At 47.8% G+C, this 25,448-nt stretch overlaps 1 protein-coding gene across 1 annotated transcript in view; it reads left to right on the top strand.

Annotated features, from left to right (window-relative positions):
* Nucleotides 1-25,448, top strand: part of ROCK1 (Rho associated coiled-coil containing protein kinase 1) — a 3,300,884-nt gene that overhangs the window by 627,329 nt on the left and 2,648,107 nt on the right. Inside the window, exon 6 of the mRNA XM_069620881.1 lies at nt 15,117-15,201. Coding sequence (XP_069476982.1) covers nt 15,117-15,201 — 85 coding nt within the window. The remainder of the gene's footprint in view (nt 1-15,116; nt 15,202-25,448) is intronic.

Raw genomic sequence — 25,448 nt, 5'->3', positions numbered from 1 at the left:
AAGGACCGCTTCTTTGAGCGCTTCCTCCTCCTCATACGTTCCTCGCAGATGATGGCGCTCCTCAAGGACATTGTCAAGGAGGTGATCCCGCAGGTTGTGCCACCCCGGCCTCCTCTGCCTGTTCCTCCTGCGCTGATGGTGCCAGCGCCTGTCCTTCCACCGGTCCAGCTTTGCCGATTGTCTATACTCCTCTGCCGCCTCCTGTACCACCAATACCTCCCCCTCAGCAACCATTGGATCTTTCTTCGATTCTGAATCAAGGAGGGACCCCGCTGGCATCTGTGTCCCAGGGCCCGGACACCCCTCATTCTGGAAACAAAAGTGGGGGCGGTGGGGAGGCGGAACAATGACGGCGATGATAGCATCTAGGACGACGAACCCTTGGCATCAGGTTGACGGATGGGGCGACAATCCTCCTGGCCTCCCGCACTCAGCCTCACTCTTTGGTGGTGGCTGCGGCCTCACTCTACTCGAAATCATCGTCTTAGTTGTCTTCCTCCTCAGGAGCAGCTGCCAGTTGTCTTTATAAGGAACACAAGGTCCTCAAGTCTTTAGGCAAACGATGCTATGCCATATCAGGGTTGCATTTGCAGCATGCCAGCGCTGACACCCTTTTAGTCACGGCTAACAAGAAGCTGTGGTGTGAGCTTGGGGAGTTTCTGCCAGGATCGGAGTTTTCGGTCTCCCACATCGACACAGCCAACAGAGAGCTGTGCCCAGGTGTTTGAAATGAGAAGTACGGCACGGATGCATGCCACTAACTTTTTTTCTGAAGTGCAGGAGCGGATCTTAGATCTTCCCTTCGAGGGCCTGGACCTCTATTATTCGTCCACTTATGAGTTGACGAAGAAAACCTCTACAGAATCCTGACTAAGCCAGGGCCGAAGTCCTTTCCTCAGGCCGACTTCAAACCCCACATTTTCACCGGCTTCAAGGGGTTTTGCCACCGCGGTTCGCGGCAACCTGACAGATTGCCCATCAACGACAGGAGGAATCAGCAGAGGACTTTGCACAGGTTTTTTTGCTCCCCCTCCTCTGCTCCCGCCTCTGACACCAAGTAACAGTGATGTCACAGTTGGGGAACACAGATCCCCAGTAGAGGGCTGACTGACTGTCTTCCAGGACAGCTGGAAACTTCTTTTCAAGAGTCCTTGGATCCTATCGATCGTTTCCACGGACTTCAGTCTTCCTTTTCCTCTACATCCTCTCCTCTTCTTCGTCAGATTGGGTGCCCAGCTCTTTTACGGGAGGTCCTTTCTCTCTTGGAGATGCAGGCGGTGGAATCTGTTCCTCATTCAGGCAGGGGCTCCGGTTTCTACTCCAGGACTTTTGCGGTACCCAAGAACAACCAGCCTCGCCTGACGGTCATCCTGGACCTGTCATTTCTCAATCTGTCTTTACCGCTCAAACACTTCAAGATTATTACTCTTGCACACATAGCCGAATCTGTGTGTGCAGTGGACTGGATATGTTCCCTAGACCTCAAGGATGCGTACCTTCGTGTCCCCATCTACCAGCCACAGCTGAAGTTTCTATGGTTCGCGATTGTCGTACCACTTCCAGTAAAAGGTGCTTCCTTTTGGCCTGGACTCAGCCCCTCGGGTCTTCACGAAGTTGATGAATGCTCTGGCGGGTCTTCACCGCCTGGAAGGCCATCACCTATACCCCTTTCTGGATGACTGGCTGGTGAGAGCCGGTTTGCCCAAGTGGGTGGTGCACTCCTGCCAAAGATTGGCAGATATTCTTCACCAGCTGGTTGTTCTCCTTCAACCAGAGGAAGTCAGTTGGGCCCCTCCCTGGATCTGGTCTTCCTGGGTGTGCGCTGGAACACGGCCGTTCAGCGGGTGTTTCCCATGCCTGAGAGACTCAGCTCCCTTTGCAAGGTGATAGGGCACTTTCTGGTCAACCCGCTTCAAGATGAGGCTCCTCCAGCTCCACCTGGTGGCCAATTGGGATGAGGTGACAGGGTCTAAGTTGGACTGGATCCCAATACCCCCGCTCCTACTCCTGGATATTCGCTGGTGGTTGATGGTCGGCAGTGTGTCTGTGGGAGCCTCCTTTACCTGACCGGTGCCTACCCTGGTGGTGACGACAGACTCCTATTTCAGGCTGGATGACTACTCTGCAGGGCCACGCGATTCATGGCGCATGGTCCAGGGTGGAAGCCCTCCTGCATATCAGTCTGCTCGAGCTCACTGCAGTGGGCATGGCCCTCAGTGCTTTTCTGCCCCTCATCAGGGACAGGTCTGTTCTGGTCATGCCGGACAACTCCACTATGATCTTTTACCTGAACAAGCAGGGTGGCACCCGTTCCCTCCTCCTTTGCATGGAAGCAGTATTGATCTGGGAATGGGCCCTGACTGAGGGGATTTGGACTTCAGTGGTACACCTCCTGTGGGACAGCAATACAGAAGCGGGACAGTTGAGCCGCTTGGGGTTCAACACCTACGAGCGGGAGTTACACACCGACTCCTTGTTGCCCTGGTGGTTCCCGGATCTGGATTTGTTTGCATCTCCTCGGAATTCCAAGTGCTCCCGTGTTGCTTCATGGGCAGGATGGGATTGGGGGTCTCTGAGATGCCTTCCAGATCTGCTGGCACGGCCGCAGTTGTTACATGGTCCTGCTGCCCCTCTGCTCCAGCGGACCCTCTGCAAGTTTTTGGCTTTGATGGTCTGCAGCCTCATCCTGATTGCCCCCACTGGCCTTCGAGGGCCTGGTTCTCGGATCTGCTGCAGTATTGCTCCGGGGGCCCGGACATCTTCTGATCCCCAACAGGAGCTTCCTGACACAGCAGGGCGGGCAGTGGAACATCTGGACCCGTCCAGGCTGGCAATAGCGACCTGGTTCCTGACCAGCTTCGGCTACAGCATGCTCAATTTTCAGATGGGACATCATTCAACAGAGGACATCTACTCAATCCCAGTATAAGCGCAAATTGACTAGGTTCTGCCACTGGGATCGTGACCCGGGGCTGGATCCCGTCACTTGCCCCCTGGACGACGTACTGGCAATTTTTTGGCGCACCCAGTGCGTTTTGGAGTGCAGATGGATACTTGCCGCACCGATTTGGCAGCCATTGGGGCATACAAGAATTCCCTTGAGCAGGTGTTTTTGGTCAAGAGGTTGCCTAGGCTTTTTCCCCCGGCGCATAGGCTGCCATCAGTTTTCTGTAAGCACTATTCCCTGTATACCAGTTCCAGGGCGCGATGCAGAGTTTGGTCAGGCAGTTCTGAAGAACCTTTTTGCTTCGTCCTAGATATGAGGCAAGTTGTCACAGCTCCACCCTATGCTCTTGTTCGGTGGAATCACCCACAAGGATGGAGGAAAGGGGGCGGGGCATATTGTTGGGGAGAATTCTCATACATGGTTGATTTCCCTTACCCACTGAGTCCCCCAGCAGCTTTGCTGGAATTCTAGGATTTATTTTTTTCACCTGGTAAGAGTGTGAGCCTTTTTTCCCACTCTTACATGTGTTTTGCCATGTGTATTTCTACTGTTTGTGTGATCTTGGGCACTGGAGCCTCACCTACTCGATGTGCACCACTTTGTGTGTTACACAGCATCTTCAGTGCAGTGACACAGGGTTGTCTTTGAGACTTCCCACTGACTCAATTTTTCTGGGGCTGACTACTGCCCCCAGAAACAGGTAAAGTTGCCATTAACTTTATATTCCCTTTAAACCACAGACCCAGTACACCACATCCTACATGGAGTATTGGAAACAGTTAACTCTTAACCCTTTGTGTCTGTGCCTCTTGGAGCTTTGTTTCGCTCCCTTGACGTTAACACTTGGCTGGTGGCAGTGGTATCTACCCTAACTTTTGTACCGCGATTATCTTATATAAACGTGGTAATGTTTTAGGCTATTATATCAGCCTCGAACATAAACGTGCTTGACGAAATATATTTTATTTTGGTTCCGGCTGGGTTTAGTCGCCATTTCTTTTTGTTAAAGTTTTTCTTGTGTTTCTCTCTGCGCGTCAAACCGGGGATGATTCCTTTGTTCGCTGTCTTTTCGCGGGCTTCTGCACAGAAGCCCTCCTTAAAGCGCCTGATAGTCTAGGTAGGCAGGATGTGAGGGAGGGATCTTCAGACCCCTGCCATGGGTTGCCGTAGTAACCCAAGTCACACTCTTGTCTGATTGGCTAAGGGGACTGGCCTTGACGGGCCAGCCACCCTGCAGTGATTGACAGCCAGGCTGTATGAATGGGGGAAAAGTGCATAAAAAGCAGGTCTTTTGGACTGGAAGAGCAGAGTCGACACTGGAATGAAAGAACCAATGAAGAACTGGAAGAAGAGGACCCCTACCACGACTGAACCGCCCAGTGAAGCCCTGCTGCAGGTCCGAATCGCCAAATCCGACAACAGAGAAGATCCTCCAGGAAACTTCTTCCCTTGAGCTGGTAGGACCAACCAGTCTGCCCAAACTACAAGCCAGGACCCCTCCTCTGGTCGAATTCACTGTACAGAGCTACAGTGGGCCGGATAGCCAGGAAGGTCGGACCCTGCTTGGGTTTTAAGGAGCGCACCTTTTATTTGTTGTTTGGCGCTGCTACTGGTTTCTTCCCTGGGTAGTGCAGGACCCTCCAGTCTTCCTACTTTTGATCAGTCTGACAGTCGCTTTAGGAACGTGAGCCTGCAGGAACTACCAGGAACGTTTGCCTCAGCTACAGCCCCCTCTCCGTTTTAAGGTACTGTGCAAATCCGATTGTGCGTTTCACTCAGCCGCGGTGAAAGTGTTTGAAATCTTTCTCCAATCCGAGGGCTTGTCATTCTCTTCTTTGAACTATCTTTTCTACCAACCAACCTCGTCCGTAATCTAAGACTTTTCTAGCTGATCGCCTCACTGTAGTCTCTCTTGTTCAACTGTTCAGAATACTTACCTGTTGGTTTGACCTAATTGCTGATAACTTTGTCTTTATCTCTCTTTTAAATTGCTGGAGTGCTTTTTGCTCCCACTTCATTTTGTGAGCCTAACTTGTCTAGAATTTAAGGGAAGTGGTGTATTTCTGATTGTGATTTTTTAACTTGCTTAGAAAGGTGAACTGTTATACAACTGATAAGTAAATACATTTCTGATGTTTGTTAATCTGCTTAGATTCACATGCTGTGCATAGGTGCGACATCCAGTGGTCACTGCGGAGTATTGCATTTTGTTTTTCGTAGTCGAAAAGGGGATGTCGACAGGCGTGTCTGTAACACTATCCCTATAGTGACGTGCGTTGTACCCACAATCCCTCACGCGTCGAGGTCCCTCAGATTGTTTTTTTCCGCCCAGCTTATGGTCGCCTTACGCGGAGCTCCTAGAGAGACATTGCTAAACACTTACTACGGACCTCGGTCCTTAATTTATACTTATCGTTAAAGATCCCTCCCCTTGACGTTAGCTGTGAAGCTGTTTCTCCGCCGAGCAAGTTTTCGACGGAGGGGAAGAGACGGAGGAGATCCTTCGGCGCTGCCGAACACGTGGCCAGGCCTCACCGGCCAACATACAGTAGGGAGAGGGGGGGGGTTCCTACTTTTATCTTCTCGTCGAGAATGTCTTTCTTTCTCCCCTATCTTTCCCTTGGGGTTGTTATCACCAGTTTTTATTGCCTCAGCTATGGAGAGGACACCTTTTAAGTTTTGCCCACGCTGTAGGGGCAAATACACTTGGAAGGACAAACACAAGCTCTGTAATCGTTGCTTGCCCTTCGATCATAAAGAGGACAGCTGCGCGGCCTGTAAGCTCTTGAAACCAAGAACTCTTAAAGAACGGAAAGTTAAGAGGTGGGCGGACTACGCTATGTCGAAGTCAGTTTCCTCACCCGCCGCCGCTGTTACAGAAAGTGACGAGGAGGGTGATAACTCGACGTCCGTTACGGAAGTCATTAACCCCCAGAAGGAGCGCTCGCGCTCCTCGACGTCCGTCCCCGGCCCCGACGGGCTCGGCTCACGCCCTGCTTATGGGGATGAACACCCCGGCGACAAGGACGCACATAGACCCCATAGGCCTAAGCACACAACCCACGGCTCTTCTTCGTCGAAGACGAAGGATCCATCAGCGCCGAAGGGGACGCAGGGCACTCCGGCGTCTACCTTAGACCGTAAGGGTCTCCAGCCCCACCCGCAAACGCAGCCGCGACCAGCGATTGGGCTTTCATCAAACACAGGCGCTACCTCAAAATCATCTCACGTAACGCTCCACAGAGCGGCCGTCGAGGAACAACGCGTAACGCAGGCAACGTCGACACCAGAGCCCTCTACTGACGAACTCGTTGTCGAGAGCCTGGCGAGAATTGTTTCTGAAGACAAGCGTAAGCGGACGACGAAACAAACGTCGAATACCGCACAAAAAGCTATAGAAACGCCGAAAAAGCGCAAAAGTAGCCAGGAACTGCCGCCTTCATCTAAGGGCACTTCTGAACTACCGGAGGGCTTTTCAGAGGGCGACGGAAACATTTCTTCGACGTTGTGGGAGCGTTCCAAGCGTTTTGAAGGTGAAGACACTGATTTCCCCCCTCTAGACTATTCAGGGGTCCCCCATGAGACCCTTGAAAGACTCCACTCTTGTATGGAGAAGATGGAAAGGTTTTTGGGAAGCCAAAACCCACCCACACCCAAAATACCAAGAGAATGGCCCCAGGATGACCCTAGGGTCAAGATTCCTAGGCTGTCCCCCCCCCCCTCTTCTACAGACGCATATGACCTCACTGAAGAGGAGCAATACCTCCAGGAAGATGAGGAGTGTTTGGGTGGAGAGGAAGAACATGAGGAGGAGGGGTTTGAAGAAGATCCTTACACTAGTGCAGGAGCTTTTGAAGAAGATATAGCTACCTCGCAGCCCTGGCAATCCCCATCAGTACAGCCTTGGCAATCCCCATCAGTGCATTCAGACCCTGATGTCTTTCACCCTTCTCCTCCCAAGGATTCACCCATTGGAAACACCTCTCCCATAGATGACCAACCTTCACTTAATGCACTATTGCGCAAGGCAGTAGCGCATTTTGAAATGGACACAGGGGAGACTCTTCCTGACATAGACTTTGTAGAGAGAGTTATTAAAGAAAAAGCCCCTGTTAGTCAGTCTATTCCGCTCCTGGCTTCTATAAAGAGAAGAATAACTCCTTCCCTTTCCAATCCGGCCTTAGTCAGAGGAGTCAACCCTCGTATAGAAAAGCTCTTCAGCCCTTCGTCCTCTGACCCTTTGTACATCAGAGGACATTCTATTCCGGACTCCCTCGTAGTTACTAATACAAGAAAGAGGGCGGGGGTACCACTATCCACTAGTGAGGCACCACCGGACAAGGAGGGCAAGAAGCTGTACGCACTTGGGAAAAGAATCACGACCTCCGCCGCCTTCTCTACTAGGATTGCGAATAACAATTCCCTACTAGCTAGCTACGCAGATGCACAGTGGAGCAAGCTGCGCAGCGAAGCAGAGGACGCACCAGAACCCCCTGCGTTCACGCCTGTTAGCTATAGTCTCGGAGGGAACTCTTGTAAACCAGGGCATCGTAAAGAACTCCTTAGATGCTGCAGAGACGGCTGGCCGTTCCCTGGTTCAGGGAATACTTCTCAAACGCCATGTCTGGCTGCGCAATTCGGGATTTAAGCCGGAAACCCAGGCTTCCCTGATAAATAAGCCCATAGAACAAACACATCTGTTTGGGAAAGCAGTTGATGAAGCCCTAGAACATGCGAAGAAAGAGTTTGATACCATCAAGACTCTGGACCAAATTTCTAGGCCCCCTAACAGACGCAGCTATGGCAATAGACGCTCCTTTCGTGGCCAACGCCAGCAGCAAAACCAACAGCAATTTTACTCTGCTACCAACTGGCCCTCTAACCAGAGTAGCAACACCAGTTCAGTCAAAGAGGCCAACGGCGTGGCAAAGGAAGAGGTCGCGGCTCCAGCCCCAAAGGTTCCACGCCCAATACCAACAAATGACCCGAAGATTCGGGTCCCCTCCCATGCATCACCGGTCGGGGGCCGGCTAACATCGTTCCTTTCAGCATGGGAGGGAATATCGTCCGACCGCTGGGTATTATCCACCATAGCCCACGGATACTGCATCGAATTCAACAGTTCCCCGAAGTACAGACCCCCACGGAACCGACGCATGTCACCGGAACACCTCACTATTCTTCTTCAAGATGTAGAAGAGCTACTGGAAAAAGAAGCGATAGAGGCTGTCCCCCTATCTCAGGTAACAGAAGGTATTTATTCAGTGTACTTCCTTGTACCCAAAAAGGACTTAACCATGCGCCCTGTATTAGATCTGCGCCCAGCGAACAAGTTTGTCAAACCCCAAAAGTTTCGTATGGTGACCTTGCAGGAAGTAATCCCACTGTTATTACATGACAACACTGGACATGAAAGATGCATACTTTCATATTTTAATGTTGCCAGCGCACAGAAAATACCTCAGATTCAAAATAGAGGACAAACACTACCAGTTCAGAGTACTACCCTTCGGGATAGCATCTGCACCAAGGGTATTCACGAAAGTACTGGCAGTGGCAGCGGCCCACCTGCGCAGGTTATCCATCCCAGTATACCCTTACCTCGACGACTGGCTCATAACAGGGGATTCTTACGAAACATGCTTCTCCAATACCCAAAAGACCGTACACCTTTTGTCCCAACTGGGCTTCTCCATCAACGAAAAGAAGTCCAGCTTAGAGCCCAGCCAAATCAAACAGTTCCTAGGGGCTCTAATTCGAACAAAGGACGGCCTCGTCTTCCCCTCCAACGAGAGGGTCCAAAACATGCTGTTTCAGATCCCCCAGTATGTGGCATGTCGAGAGGTGACGGTACGCAAAGCAATGCGCTTGCTAGGGATGATGGCGTCATGTATTTATTTGGTACCTCACGCGCGCCTGCGCATGCGCCCAATGCAAGAGTGGCTCTACAGCCAGTGGTGTCAGGCCAGCGGACAATGGGACGATCTAGTGGTGGTCTCGCAGGCCTTGGTTCTCTCGCTACGGTGGTGGACAAAAGAAAACCTGTTATTAGGGAAAACTTTTGCCACACCCGCAGTGGAAGCCACTCTAACCACAGACGCATCCCTTACAGGATGGGGGGCTCACCTATCCCATCAGACTGCTCACGGAGTATGGACTCCGAGCTTAGCATCCAAGCATATAAACCTGCTGGAACTACTAGCGGTGTTCAAAGCACTGAAAGCCTTTCAGGAACACTTACAAGGAAAGACAGTGATGGTCCTCACAGACAGCACCACAGCCATGTACTACCTCAACAAGCAAGGGGGCACTCACTCTCCAGGACTGTCCAAGCTGTCCCAGAATATATGGAAGTGGGCTCTCAAACACAACATGTTCCTACTATCACAACATGTACCAGGGGAACTCAATCTGCTAGCAGACAAACTCAGCAGAGACTTCCCCCTGCCCGAAGAGTTCGAATGGCAATTGCACGAAGACATAGTCTTAGACGTCTTCACGCAATGGGGATTCCCGGAAATAGACCTGTTCGCAACCCTGGAGAACTCACAATGCCAAAGTTACGCCTCCAGGTACCCCCAGAACCAGTCTAAGGGGAACGGTCTGTCGATTCAATGGTCAGGGAAATTTATTTACGCCTTTCCCCCGACTCCCCTCCTCAACAAAGTGGTGCACAAGATGCACCAGGAGCAGGTTACCATGATACTAGTGGCCCCAATGTGGGCCCGGCAGCCATGGTTCGCTCACTTGATGGAGATGTCCCTATCTCCCCCAATGAAACTTCCCTGCCCGTACAACATGCTGTCACAAGACAAGGGCAGAACACTGCATCCATGCCCTCAGACCATGAACTTAGCAGCCTGGCTCCTGAGATCATAGAATTTGGACATTTACAACTCCCACAGAGATGTATGGACATCCTCAGGGAAGCCAGAAAACCTAATACTCGCCACTGCTATTCTAGCAGCTATTCTAAGTGTGTAGAGGTAAAAACATCAACCCGGTTGACTGCTCTCCCACTAACATTATTCTGTATTTGACCCATTTACTGGATTCAGGTCTAGTGTTTAATTCCATTAAAGTCCACCTAGCGGCACTTTCTGCATACACCACTTCACAACTTAAAGTGTCGTGGTGGAAGATACCAGTTATCAAGGCCTTCATGGTTGGTAAAGAGAATACACCCTCCGATAGCTAACCCAGCTCCCGGATGGGACTTAAACGTGGTACTTTCTAGACTCATGGGCGCCCCTTTCAAACCCATGCACAAGGCAACTCTTAAATACCTCACTCTTAAGACTGCTTTCCTAATAGCTATCACCACCATTAGGAGAGTAAGTGAACTACAGGCTCTTTCTATACTAGACCCCTTCGTAACAGTTCACAAGGATAAGGTGGTTCTACGCACACACCCAAGGTTTGCACCAAAATTCATCTCGAAATTTCATGTAAACCAGTCTATAGAACTACCAACGTTCTTTCAAAACCCTTCCAGCTTGGGAGAAAACAGTCTGCATACACTAGATGTACGCAGAGCTGTCATGTTCTACATGGAAAGAACCAGAACACTGAGAAAGACTAATCAGTTCTTTGTCTCGGTGGCAGCAGGAAGAGGAGATGCAGTTTCTAAGTCCACTATATCTAGATGGATTGTACAATGCATCACTCTCTGTTACACTCTTGCTAAGAGACAACTACCCTTCAAGCCAAGAGCACATTCCACTCGAGGCACTGGGGCTTCCATAGCATTCATTGCAAATGTTCCCCTTGAGTCCATCTGCAAAACGGCTACCTGGAGTTCTGTGCACACCTTTACAAAACACTACTGTCTAGATGCACACTCTAGATCTGACTCCCAGGTGGGACAGGCAGTATTAAGACATCTTTTCTCTACTGTTCCTTCTCATAACCCACCGCCAACTCCGGGTACTGCTCGCTAGTCTATGCACAGCATGTGATTCTAAGCAGATTAAGAAACATCAGAAGACAATGCATTACTTACCGTAAAAGCATTTCTGATGGTTGTATCTGCTTAGATTCACATGCGCCCGCCCTTCCTCCCCGCTCGGATGGAAGGAACATAGACATCCTTTCCTATATTTCTCTCTTTTCTGTACTCACTCACGTCTAGAAGGCTCCCTCAGGGCAGAAAAATACAAACAGAGGGACCTCGACGCGTGAGGGATTGTGGGTACAACGCACGTCACTATAGGGATAGTGTTACAGACACGCCTGTCGACGTCCCCTTTTCGACTACGAAAAACAAAATGCAATACTCCGCAGTGACCACTGGATGTCGGACCTATGCACAGCATGTGAATCTAAGCAGATACAACCATCAGAAATGCTTTTACGGTAAGTAATGCATTGTCATATATTCTTTACTTAGAAAACTTGAGTCAGTGTTTGCCTGAGTCATAGTAATTGCTGTCCTTTGTGTAACTATCTTGTACGGCTCACTTACTCTTGAGATAAGTCTGGCTGCTCCGCTACTGCTACCACTATAACTGTGTAGTACAGGCTTGTACCAAAGGTGAAATTGTACTGTCAATTGTAGTCCTAATTGTGTGTAGTGTTCCCAAAGGGTACTGCATATAATTCTGCCTAACACATATGAGTAATTAAAGTTACTCACCGTAGTGACTAGAGTACTCCTAGTCCATAGTCCCGTTTCCTCCACACTTACCACCCATTTTCCCCCACTTGTTTGCTAGGGGTTACTATAAAGTATAGCCAGGTATCTAAGCGTCCAATGTGTAAAAAGGGGACTGAGGTGAGGCGCCAGAGGAGGGATCTTTGTGTGGGGCCAAGGGGGTCCCACGCCCGGTGCTGTGCCCTGCACGCTATCCTAAATTCTTCACTGACAAAGGTTCCGGTACCCTCCCCATGTGGGGCTACGCCCACAAGGATGGAGGAAAGGGGACTATGGCCTAGGAGTACTCTAATCACTACGGAGAGTAATTTTAATTTTTGCAACATTTCTAGAACACAAAACTAATAGTACCTACAAATTCCATTCCCCATATAACAATAAAAAGAAAATTCGAAGAGTATGACAAGTCCAACTATGCTGAGAACACAGTAGTGATGGGAGAATTCACTCTGTTTCTGTATCTCTTCCAGAAGCAAGAGCAGTCACCTGCTGACCAGAATGCAATTCTAGTACCAATGATATGTAGAGTAATTTGCTTGCCCCCCACGCCTTTGCAATGCTAAAGCTCCCACATCCTCTCTTGCTGTGTTAGAAAGAGTAGCGAAAAAGTCACTGATTAGTTTCAATGTAGTCAAGTGCGCTTTTGGGATGCAAAGACTCGCTGGTGGGAACAATGCATATGGTATCTTCTTCGGCCGGAGTTTCATCTTCACTTCCACAAATGTTTCATCTGCCTCTGTGTTTCAGTTCCAAAGTATGGGTAAAAGGATGTCAAGATCCCATTGAAGGGCACTTCTCCTTTTGTTTCTATCCGCTGATGGACTCTTGACCTGATCCTGCTAACGAAGGAGAGGAATCCTAATGACTTAAGGGAGGGAACCCAGTGGTGACCTCTGAGAGGGAATCTGATGTGCTCTGTTGACTTGAATACCAGCTAAGCCCAGTCTCGCGTCAAACAGCAAGGGGATCTGTGTCTCCAGGATATTGCCTTTCTCAGCTCCCTCTGGGAGGCCAAGGATTTGCACGTTGTTCCGTCTTGATCTGTCTTCAAAGTCATTGAGTGTAGTGGATTACACCGTTGTGTCTTCCTTAAGCAATTACAGCTCCTTCACTTGGTCATGACTTTCATCTTCTAGAGTGGACCTTCTTTTCAACTTGCCTATTGCAAATGCTCAACTTAGAGATGTGTTGCATTTGGGTGATCATGATAGATAGCGTGTCAATCTTGTCAGTCATTTATTTCCATCCAGGATCATCCGTTTTTAAATCTGCATTCCTAGTGGCTGTATGTTCTGCACAGTCTGCTGAAATCAATGTGGTCCCACCTTCTGGCATCTTCACCTGTTGGTGGCCAACCTTGCAAAGTAATGTCCAAAGGGCTTTTGACTGCTACTGTCTTTTACCACCATTTTGGCTTGCTTTGGCATCGCACCCAAAAAGTAGAGTACGAATACTACAATGCTTATGAGCCCAGTCCAAACCGTTCCCACTATAGCCTTCACTTTGAATCTAACATGTCTACAGCTCCAATGCAGCACATTCCAAGTTGCCCAAATGTCTTCAGATGCGGCTGTTGCTCCCAATAAGCAGTCTCAGTATTTCCATGCACTGCCCACCACATAAAATCAGCGTTACAAGAGGGGCTCAATGTTTGATAATGCCCCTTATCCATCAACAAAACAGAGCAGGCATTAGTATTTCAGCAGAGCAACCCTACGGAACGCAGTGCAGGTGGTTTTGGGATACTCCCATCAACACAAGGGCCAATGTAACTGTGCTTGCCTTCTTTCTCGGTAGCTCAGGAGAGCTCCCTTGAGATGTGGAGAGGCAACCCTGGACAAGTCACTGTGCGCAGGCTCAGGAACAGGCCACCTGTCCTCCAGCGATCCCTGCCTCGTTTTTCTCACTGAGCCCGTAAAAGCAGCGGCGCAGTGCTCCCTATCTCCAGTCTGGCTGGCTCATGTATCTCTTCCACTCCCAGCAGGATACTGTTTTACGTGACCACACAGCGAATTTTGTAGTCTCTCGTACCCCAGATGCTCACAAATAGCCGCTCCAGGAAAAGCAATCCATTTTCCTTCTGCCCTTTAGTAGCCCTCTGTGTAGAGGTCCATCTTGCATGATTAAAATATCCCACTAAAGCAGAGTTACATGTTTTCCCCTCAATGATCATACTGTTGGACATTACTCTTTTTAGTTTGTGATTCAACCTATGGTCGACCCTCCAAGGGGTCGACCTTGGCATGCTCTGTTATCTTATCATTTTCCCCTGCTTCCACCAAAAACCGTCAGTTGGCCAGCACTCTATACAGTGTCAATGTCCCTCTGATTATTCCACCAAACTCATATTCTGGACAATTTGGAATGATTTAGGCTTAGGTTTCCATGATTTGTTGGGTCTTTCTGCCACGTCTGTCTCCCACTTCTTGTCTGCTGGTTCCACTGAAGAGCTGTGTTTTTCTTTTTTGGGCTTTTTTATTCAATCTGATCTTTCGAGTTGGCCTCATGTTCGGGTGGATTGGCTATCAGCAATGGGTCTGCCAATCACAACCTGCATCATGTTGTTATGCAGAGTTATTCCACCATTTCTCCACATACATTATTTTCTAAAGGCTATAACATCAGCCTCCATCTCTACCCTTGTTACAGTGGAGACATATTCTGCTGACTCCTCTCTGCTCCAATGTTTAACATTGTATCACATACGTCTATAGATAACTATTGAGGTAGTCCTGGTGATACCTTAGTCGTCTGCAGATGTATTTCAGAAGTCAGTCTAGATAGAATTGTTTCCATGCCCAGTAATTACAGTGAGATTTTTCCAGCTAGTCATTAGGATTATTTACACTTAAACTAATATTGTCATATAATCCCACCAAAGAATCTGGCACTAAATTGAAGGCATTCAAGAACACTATTCCCCTAGGTAGGTGATTTATGCAGTTATGAAGTCAATGATAATATCTGTCAATGAATGGATGTCCCTGGGCATACGACAGATTGTAGGTGGACGTATGAGCAGGCTGCAAAATGTACGCTCGCCACTAGCCGATTGCGAGTTTTAATTGACATTTGTCAAACAGGAAATGGTGTGCTGTGTGCTTATGGAGAACTGAAGGGGGGAGGAGGCAAGGGACTTTTTCAGCCTGGCTAATACCTTGCAACTTGAACTTTTACCCCCGATTTGTGGTTGCAATAACGTTTAATAATTCTGCCTTATTGGCTTTGCCAGTGTTTGGTTACTACGCTTGATTCTGATTCAGCGTATTGAAGACATTTCTGCTTTCATTGGTCAGTGCTAAATGTTCATAAAGTCTGGTTTATTAATTTGTTGTACACATTCACAAGACAACGTTTGATGAATTACCTAGTTGTGTGAACCCTTTTACTTTTCTGTCAGTGTTAATAAAATTAAAAAATAAGCACTATCAACATATTCCAGTAGTCTGTCTGTGTTATTGTTCACTCCGCGAAGCTAAGCATTGCTACTGTAAGTCATTATTCAAACTTTTTCAGAGATGTAAAGCCTGATAATATGCTACTGGATAAAGCTGGCCACTTAAAACTTGCAGATTTTGGTACATGTATGAAGATGAACAAGGTAGGTTTTATATTTATTTAAATTGGTTTGGCACTATTTGCATTTCTCTCAACTTTTATGTAATTTAATCCATTCATGAAAGTTGTTTAATGTAACTTCTGAATGCTTTTATGGCAGGTTCAACTGCATATGTTTTTAGTACTGTCTTGCAGCTAAATTAACCTTTTTTCGATCTGGCTGGAAAGTTGTGATTGGGTGTATGCCTACCCCATTTCTATTCTGCGCATCTAGTAACTGCTGAGCATTGAATGATTCCGTAGCCTCAGTGGTGGACCTCAGGGACGACTGTTTCAAATGGAGAAAGTGTAGGACATGTGGCAGTGTTTCTACTAAGCTCCTGCACTCTGAATGTTTTAAAAGAATTAAGGTCTTCGCTCAGGGCCTTCTGTGCTTGAAGGGGTTAAGTGTTTGTGGGGCTCTTGTGACCTGCAATGGGAAACCCATATCCGAGCTGAGACGTCTGACCCACCACCCTGTTGTCCTGGGCAAAGGTCTTCTGGGAACTGGACATACCAGGAGTTTGTTGGTGTTCACAACTTTGGACAGGTGTTGAAAACTCAAGTGTATCAGGTTCCTCCGAAACTCGTTATAAATAATGACCACAGTTAGTCCAGAATGGAGTTAACACCGGGCAAGAAGTAACCATGTTTATTACAGCTGGCCGAGCACAAATCAAACAGAACAGTGGACCAGAACTGATTGATGAGAGCTGACAAACTGGCATACAGCGAACATCATTAGAAACTGTTAGACTTTCAGCTTTGTGTTTTTTACAGTTCCCAATAACAATACTGGTTAAGATACGTCATTCCCTTTATAGCTAAACATATGTTAATCAAACATGATTGGACTAAACAGACCTGCCCTCCCCTAGTTCATCTCCTCCCCATGTGGCACCACATCGTTTCCCACTCTTCCTGCAAACAGGTTGCAATTAGTAAAAACATTTGGGCTGACCTCCGGTTCTTTATTAGCCTGCCATTGTTCAGCACCACAGCCGAAGGAACACAAGACACCCTGAGCTGGTGGGAAGGGAGACATTCACAGAGCACCTGCAAGATGGCGACCTACAAAATTTACTGTGTGTGTGTGTGTGTGTGTGTCTCCCCGTCCTTCTGAATCGGGCCAACATCCCCAGCTCCCATCAGCAACGGTGCGACTGGTTAGCCGGACTTGACCACACAGTGCTGCCTCAGCGACTCTGGTCTGCTGTAGGCTTGACTAGGGTTCAGCTTCCCCCCTCCCTAGGCTGTAGCACACAGGATGTGTACGATACGGGCCTTTAGGATGAAACCCAACCAGTAGTTCTCTATTCTGTGCATTTACCTGTGGTTTCCCTTCCCTCATGCTGGTACCTACAAGTGCCCTTGTGTCGATGTTCTAAACTAGATTTTCCCCTCCAAGTTGACTGCTGATGGAGAGATTGAAAGCGTGCACAAGGGAGCGTGCGAGATAAAACTACAGCTACCAGAGTTCCCCTTGTTTTCTCCCCCCAAGGATATATTCCTGCCCACCCTGTTTGTTCCCTCAGTTGGTAGGTGCGCCACCCTGTCTGGCGATGAATCAGCACCTACATTGCAATCCCCCCCCCCCCCCCCCCCTTGGATCGATCTTTCGATACCTTCTTCCCCAACATTTTTCGACATGGTTCCTTGAGTATCCATAACCTAGTTACCCTGTAACAATAAGGGAGAGTCGAGGGAAAACAAAACATGCTGTAACATTACAATGCCTGACGACAATTGTTGCAGTGCAAGAGTGATGAGAGGAGGGGGAGTGAGGTGGTGTGTGAGGGGAGAGGAGAGTAGAGGTGAGGAGAGGAACAAAACAAGTGACTATCAGGTGAAGGTTGACGACTATTCAAGATAGTGCTAGGGAGGGAGGAGGGGAGGAGAAAAGCAGAGGGGAAAGGGTGACAGACAAGCTGTTATGAGTGGTCGAGGGACCGATGATAAAAGTGTTTAAGTTTAAAGGTGAAGGGGTGGAGAGAGTGAGGGAGAGGGGGAAACATCTACAAGACAGGCGGCTACAAATTACTATGCCTAACAGCAATTGGGGTAGTGCTCGAAAAAGACAGACGGAGGGCAGGAGGGGGGAGGGAAGGGAAAGGTGGTGGAGAGGGAGGGAGAGAGAAGGGAGGAAGGGGCTAAGGTGTAAGGGCAGGAAGGGGAGAGGGAGTAAGGTGTAAAGGCAGTAAGAGGAGAAGGGGGGAAAAAAGCAAACAGGGGGCAAATGGAAATTAGAGGGTGAAGAAGGGGGGACGGTAAAAGGGGGATGCAGGGGAGACATGGAGACACTGGCGGGGGAAGGGGAGACATGGAGACGCTGGCGGGGGGCTATAAAAACCACAAGCACTTTGTCCTCCTCACTCATCCCAGGATGCTGCTCTTTTAGTTCAATACTTTGCTCATCAATTTTATTTACTGATATTGTATATTGTGGTCTCCTCTGCGGCACTGGCATTGGCCGATGATCCACTGGCCGCAGATTACCACGAGCATCACAACAAGCACTGGAACAGTTATTTTGAACACAGCAGCCAGCCATCCCTGCACCCAGGCAAATAGTGAATCGAGCCAATTGTCCGGGGTGTTGTTTCTTTCACCATTTTTCATGCAGTGTGTGTGTGTATCTCCTCGACAGCTTCTGTAAGTGAAAAATGAAGGAGGGTGAGGCGCGCACTCCCGGTCCTGGTCAATTAAACCTGTAGCAAAAAATATATATTGGGTTAAATCCCAAAATGGACAAGTATTTACCAGGGTTAAATCCCACCTGCTGCAAATCCCAAAGATGAACAAGTATTAACAGGGTTAGATCCAATCAGCTGCAGTTGTATTGTCTGTAGTTGTTCTCCTCCAAGCGCTTTATCTCAAATAATCATCAGGGAGGCTGTGTTTCTTTAACAGGTGTTACTGATTAGACTCAAAGGATTCTGGTAGTTGTAGTGAAGACGTTTTTTCAGTTCAGGCGACCAGGGACCGACACCCCTCCAAAAGCACAAGTCCTTCCCAAGTTTGGGGGAGGGGGAGAGAACCATCTTTATGATTCTCTAAAGTGGGGCACAGTAACCCTGATGGCGCTGCCTCTGGAGTGTTCCTACTTCTGTAAGTGTTCCATTGCTGGCATCGTTGATGGGAAATGCTGTGCAGCAGCTGATTCCTATCTTGTGGCAAATGCCACCTTCCATTGCAGTCATGAAGTCAAAAATAAGCCTGTTTTGCAGGGTCATCAGGCGCAGCACACAGAGCTTTACTGAAGAATCGCAATTGCTGTGGGATTGCGCTCAAGCTTTGTGATGATTCATCTGCAATATTTCTCCCCCTTTTTCTTATTTCTTTTGGCTGGTCTCTTTCCTCTGTCTGCTTTCTTCCCTTATCCTTTTCTCTGTGTCGAAAGTCCGCTGAAGGGCAATAAGTCAGCCAGTGGCACGACCAAAGCAGGGCTATGAAGGGTTACAAGTGCGCAAATTCCTCCCCAGTCTGCTGGCAACTGGGCATATGCTCGGAACCCACATGCCCACCAGATATTCATCACTGCCGCCATCCTTTTCTACAACACCGAGATGCTCATTATTCTCTCGCAGCCTGTTTTCATCCCCAGCGCAATTGTCCCGGTTGCTCTGAAACGCAAAGGAGGATGTGTGACCGGTTTTATATATACTGGGCGGTGTTACCATCCCATATACCTTTGATATGATATGGCATTTATAACGCGCCTATCATACACAAGTGTTTCAAGGTGCGACGAGGCAAGGGGGGGGGGACAAAGGGAAGACAGACAAGGATCCTACTAGGCCAGGTGTCATTCAGATCACGCAAGTGCATGGGAAGAGGGAAAAGGAAACGTATGAGGGGGAAGGGAGAGGGGTAAGTGCAGTGCATAGGATAGTGGAATAAAGAAGATAAATAAAACGGCCTGCTGGTGGCAAGTGCAAGGTAAGTGCAGACATAAGTGCTGGTAGGGGGACTGTAGGGATACAGAAAAACAGTCCCCAGGTGCAGGGGTTGCCAGGGTGGCAGTGCAAGTGGGCAACTGATGGGTCCTGGTCCAGAGATCAGAAGGGTGGCCAGGTAACCAGTGCAGTTTCAGTCAGGAATTCAGCAGGGGAGAGGGGGAGAGAAAGCAGAAGTAAAGAGGAAGGCTTTGAGGTGCTTCCGGAACCGGAGATGGTTCTCCTTGAGTTTCAGGGAGGCAGGAAGGCTGTTCCAGAGGGAGACCCCTGCCGAAGAGAGAGATCTGCCACCAACGCGTTGCTTGGAGAAGCGACTGACCCTGAGGGAGTTGGAGGCGGATGAGCGAAGAGCTTGAAAAGGAAGATATTTAGGAAGAGAGAGTTGAAGGTATAGCAGCCCCGGGCCCCAGAAGGCCTTGTGGACAAAGCAGATTGGTTTTGAACTTAATCCTCGCAGCCACTGGGAGCCACTGGGAGCCAGTGCAGAGATTTCAGTCCTGGAGAGATACAATCTCTGGTCTTGATGCCAAGGACAAGTCTCGCAGTCCTGTTCTGGATAAGTTGCAGAGGGCGGAGAGTAGAGGCAGGCAGATTTAGATAGAGGATGTTACAATAGTCCAACCTAGAGAGAACCAGGGCTCTGGACAGTGAGCTTCTGGGGGAAGGAGAAGAAAGGAAGAATACTTCTGAGGAGGTGCAGCTGGTAGTGTGACTTCTTAGAGACGTCAGAGATGTGAGGGGAGAAGGAGAGTGCGGAGTCTAAGATGACCCCGAGGTTTTTAGCCTTGCAGGTGGGAATAGGAAGAGGGCCAAGAGAGGCCGGCCAGAGAGCTGCAGGGAAGGAGGGAGTGGGTGTGCCGATGAGTAGAATCTCAGTCTTACTGGCATTAAGGCAGAGGACATTGGCGGCACACCACTCCTGGATGGCAGACACAGTCCGAGATGAGGGAAGGAAATGAGCTGCAGGGAAGGAGGCAGTGGGTGTTCCTATCAGTAGAATCTGTCTTACTGGCATTCAGTATTTACTTTCCTCACCACCCCTTCTTCATATCCAAGTCCTTCTGCACGGCACTATCACCCTTTCCCATTTTCCATCGTGAAGCACTGAACCCCCTATTCACATCAGGGGTCTGGTGTGGTACCACAGGCTATAGTGCCCTGTTGAATTTTTGCAATGTAGTCTCTTGTGGGTGGTAGCCAACTGTTTCCCCCTCTGAGCTCCCTCAGTGTGATATTCCAATATCGTATGCTTAGTAGTTTCTCACTGAGTCATGTTTTCAAGCAGCTACCACAGTTCCCTCGTTTTCTGCCCCCCTAGAAGGTGTTGCTGCCCATCCTGTTTATTCCCTCAGTTGGTAAGTGCGCCCCCCCCCCCCCCCGTCTGGCGCTGAATCAGCACCTTCATTACACAATCCTGCAAATGGCAAAGTGCTGTTTTGATTAGCTGCCCCTTGAGAGGCCTCAGAAGTGCTGCATTGAAAGCAATTTTTCAACTCCCATAGGCATTAAGGCACCATGTTTAGGCAAGGCGGGGGAAGGGTTCTAATTGTGGATAGACATAAAGATTTGAGTCCAAGCCTTGGGATATGCTGCCTTGGCTCAATGAGAACAACAGTGCTAGTTGCTAGCGCCAAATGCAATTGTATGGCAAAACATAAGAGCCCGCAACAGCGTGTTAAAGAGGAACTTGTTAGAACCACTTAACAAATCAGTTTAGTTTCTATTGAAGCCACAGTCCATGGCAGCATGCTGGTTGGGAGGAGAATTGAGGTATCTGTAAAGCTGTTGGTGCCTAGAGAGACAAAGTCTGATAATTGCCCTCCCGGCTACACTTTGTCTGCTTGACTCGCGTGGAGTAATTCCTGATAGGGAGATGGGAGCTTGACAAACATTCCAGCATCGAGGAGTGCACGTTGAACGCTGTTTGCTGGAGATCACTGCGAGTCTGCTCTGAACTGTGCTGGAAGAAGACACTTACTTTGGAATTATGGGACTTTATTGAACATTTTTCTTTACTGCACCCAGTAAAAGTAAACTGAAGCCTCGCCCAATCCCACCAAAACTCCTTAAAACTAACGGCTGCACCCTTGCGCATCGAGGAGTGCACGTTGAGTGCTGTTTGCGGTTTGGCAGTGTGGCGGGGTAAGGGAGCAAGTCTTACTTTCAAAAGAATTGCCCTTACTAGTAGCCACTGGGGTGCGCTGAAATGAGTTTTGTTTAAACATTTTGGCTTCCTGTCCCTTTGACAGGTCTGTTTGAAGGTATTTCATTTTTGCTCTCCCCATACTCTTCAAGAAAGATGACGTAGTATAGCGAAGTGTCCTTCTCTGCATATTGTATTGTCTGTGTAGTGGCATCTGGTTGCGACGACTACACACTTTTTCGAACTCCAAGTTACGTGCAATAAATGGAGGCATTGAGCTCTGGAAGTGGGGGCCAGAGCTACTCTTCTGCCGTGCCCGGGTTATCACCCGGATGTATATATACACATTAAAAACCACGATGCCACGGAGCATAATGGAGGGGGTGAGGGAGGATGCAAGGGGGAGCTCCATGGAGCAAGTACAAAATCTGGGGCAGTCCCAGTCTAGAGGTCGAAAAGGAGTTGGAGCCAAGTCTCTCTGTGAAGACATCCGCATATGTTGGCAAAGGGGAATGGAAAAAATTATAAATGAACAAACTGTGAAATTAAAATCACTTAGTGTAACTAACATGCCCTCCCTTCAACCATTGATTTTATTGGAACTACCTCTGGTCTCTGTTACTTGTAATCCCACTCAGCCTCAGAATAAAGGCATAAGTCTGGAACCCTGGCTAACAAATCTGAAAAACATTCCCGACTCTGCCATGGTTGAGAAAGCGAATCAGATTGAACAACTAGATAGATAAACTACTCCATAAAAGAAAAAAAGATCAATGCTTCAGCATAATTCGGGCAATAAAAAACGGGGAGGGGGTTATAAATCCATCAGACAGGCCTCCAGTGCCCTTTAAGGGTAGAAGCGCAGGTTCACATGGTAGAATCCACCTGTTTAATACCAACACAGAGTCCTGCCAAATACCTGAGGGGTACAGGTATCCCCCGGAAGCAGTACGGGTTCTGATACAGGATACTCGGATAGGAGAGAACCACCATGTTTCTTCACTTAATTATTCAACAAGGCTGGTTCTTTATTTTGCTATAACAGTGAGACAATGTTTTGGAATGAATCCAGCTAATAACCCCCTAGTTGAAATAACATGATCTACCATGAACAACTGTATTGCAATTCCGACTAAACTTTTCGAATCTTTGGGAAGGAAAACTGATAAGCAAACCTGCTTACTCTACTTATTGATGGAGAAGGTGGAAACATTGGAAAATCATTTCTGGCCCAGAGAATTGCTTGGAGGGGAGGGGAGGGGATAAATCCCAGCGGAGTGAGGTTGAGAGGGAGACCTCACCCGCCCCCCAAGTTAACTCATTAAATCTGGAAATAATGGGGCAAGATCGGACCGCAGCAGAGAAAGCAGTGACACCTGAGATAATTGATCTGAAGTCCCAAATCAGAGTAGGCTAAAACAGATTATCGATGCAAATTTACAGGAGGTAAATCGGAGCCGGCTACAAGATTCTCAGGATTTGCTGGAGATAAATGACGTGGAGGCGGAGCCTATATTTGATTTATTTAAAATGCAAAAATGCCGGAGGAAAAAAGCTAGACAAGTGCCTAATGGGGAAGAAAAAATCAACCTGCCCCACAGGTCAGCCATTCAGGGATCGAGGAAATGTATAGACACTCTTACCACTCCTCCCCGTGACCCGAGTCCCCCGGTTAAAACTAGATTACAGGGGAGGGGGAAAAAAAGCTCTTGAAATCCAAAAAATCAAGAACCCAAGCCAGGACTCTTCGCCCCGATTAACGTATTTTGGAATACAGCAGCAATACAGCAGGAATCCAGGACACAATATTTATTGACACAGTATTAACTCATATTGATGAGTTGCAAATAAAATATGAGCAAATCGAAGTGATAATATGTGGTGATCCGAACATCCACTTATTTAACCACAATGGTTCAAAGATACCATATAGAAAACAACAGAAAGCCAAAGTCTGGGAAAGAGAAATGAAGAAGCGAGACATGATTATGACTAATGGGCTATCTGAAAAGGATGAAAAGATGGGACCTACTCGGGTAGGCAGCCGCTCAACAATATTGCTTGACTATATTTATATACCAGAATCGATGAGAACAGTTTCATTCGCTGGAAGTAATTCCAACAGAATTCAGTGACCACCACAAAATACTGATGCAATGGGAATTAAGTCATGAGCGAGCTCAAATACGACATCTGCCATCTTTCACTAAACAAAGGTTGCAACAGACTACGCATCAATGATCAGCAAATAGTTTCCCTAACGACAGCTTTTGGCGATGTAAAACTGGACACTTTAGGGTTATTAATTCCATTCAAAAGTAACAGTAGAGGCCCCCCGCATACAGAATAGAAAACACGTGCATGCCTACAACCTACAAATAGTCCAAATGAAAAAAGCTGTGAGGAAAAACATCAAGGAATCTAGATTCCTAATCCCAGAGCAACGTGCAACTGTGATAAAACGACTTAAATCACAATACAGGAACTGGGTTAGAAACCATCAAGCCCCAGATTGCACAAAATGACGCAGAGAAGATGCTGAAAGCATTAAATCAACAAAATACAAGAGAGCTATGGAATTTAATCAATGATAAGGGAGATCAAACAATAAGATTCAGACGAGGCATGGGTGGCGCACTTCTCAAACCTAAATAGCCTGCCACACGTCACAAGCGAGGAAGAGGCCATATCCTCTATTACAGCCTGGGACATAGCCTGGGACCGGTACAAAATCCAAAAACATATTGAACGTCTAAATGATTCAAGGGCCCTGGTCCCTGATGGCCTCTGTAACGCGACCATCAAAAAACACCCAAAGCAATGGGCTGACTTCTGTTTGCTACTATTCAATATTATTAAAAACCGTGCCTTGATCCCGAAGACATGGAAAACAGCTATAGTAATACCGATCTATGAACAAGGATGCCAGAGCACACCTGCAAACTATCGCCCCAATTGCATTGCTAGATCCTCTGGGTAAAATCTTTGCTACTTTACTCTCGAAGAAGCTTAATACCTGGGGCTCTACCAACGGCCACTTCGACACAAGATCAACGGGATTTACAAAGAACGGTTGGCACAAATGTTAACCTATTACTGCTGAATTGTTTGAAACGCGAAGCAATAAGAAAAAACATCTGCATCTATGCGATATTCGTAGACCTACAACTTGCATTTGATACAGTAAACCGACCGAAACCTTGGGAAAAATTAACAAACTGGAACAGTCCACAAAACATCATTGAACCGATCAAAGCACTGTACACGCAAACTTCAATCCAGATCCGCCTGTCATTAGATGGAACAATGTCAGCAGTAATCCCAACAAGGAATGGTCTGAAAAAGGGCTGCCCCTTGGCGGCCACACTATTTGTTCTATACATCTCGGGCTTGAAAGTAACTCAAGTAGCACTAACTGGAGATGCGCCAACTCTGAACTCTACCAAAATTCCATACATACTTTTCGCGGACGATATTGTCCTGCTTGACAAAACACAAATGGGTCTCCAAAAGAGGCTGGCAGCTCTAGTGCGATGCACTGAATCAAACAACTTAAGAATCAACATAAAAAAAGCACAGGTGATGGCGTTGACAGACCGACCTAACCCAAAGAAGCAGTCTTTGAGCATATTCAATAAAGACATAAAACTGATCCCAGTGTGAACAGTCAAGTACTTGGGTGTGTGGGTGACTGAATTCGCAATAGATGCCGGATGGGTGGACCATTTAAAAACTAAATCAATTTCTTTAGCGCGACAAGGTCTACCCATTCATAAAAAATACAGAAATTTCTCTCTAAAACCGGTGATGACTTTCTATCATCAAAAAGTAATAGCCATTCTGACATTTGGGAGCAAATCTATATTAAATATTCCTTGTCAGATTTTGACCAGATTAGAAGCCATATTCTGAAGCAAGATATCATTACCAGCTTCGTATGCCATGCCCGAGAATTAGATATGAACTGGCTCTACAATCCCTGGACTCGATAGTCATATGGAAATCTTTTGCTCTTTACAGGAAAAAAACAAATAGATGACAGTACTTCTCCAATCAACATCTTGAGAGACAAGTCAAACCTGATAAATGCAACGGTAATCAACGCTTGGAAAATCTACTGCAGCCAATTAATGGAGAACGCAGAAGTAACTA

The sequence above is a fragment of the Ambystoma mexicanum genome, chromosome 5q (assembly GCF_040938575.1).
Source record: "Ambystoma mexicanum isolate Mex_15411 chromosome 5q, UKY_AmexF1_1, whole genome shotgun sequence".
Lineage (NCBI taxonomy): Eukaryota > Metazoa > Chordata > Amphibia > Caudata > Ambystomatidae > Ambystoma > Ambystoma mexicanum.
Note: the sequence above shows the minus strand (reverse complement) of the source record. Positions and strands in the feature narration are given on the sequence as shown.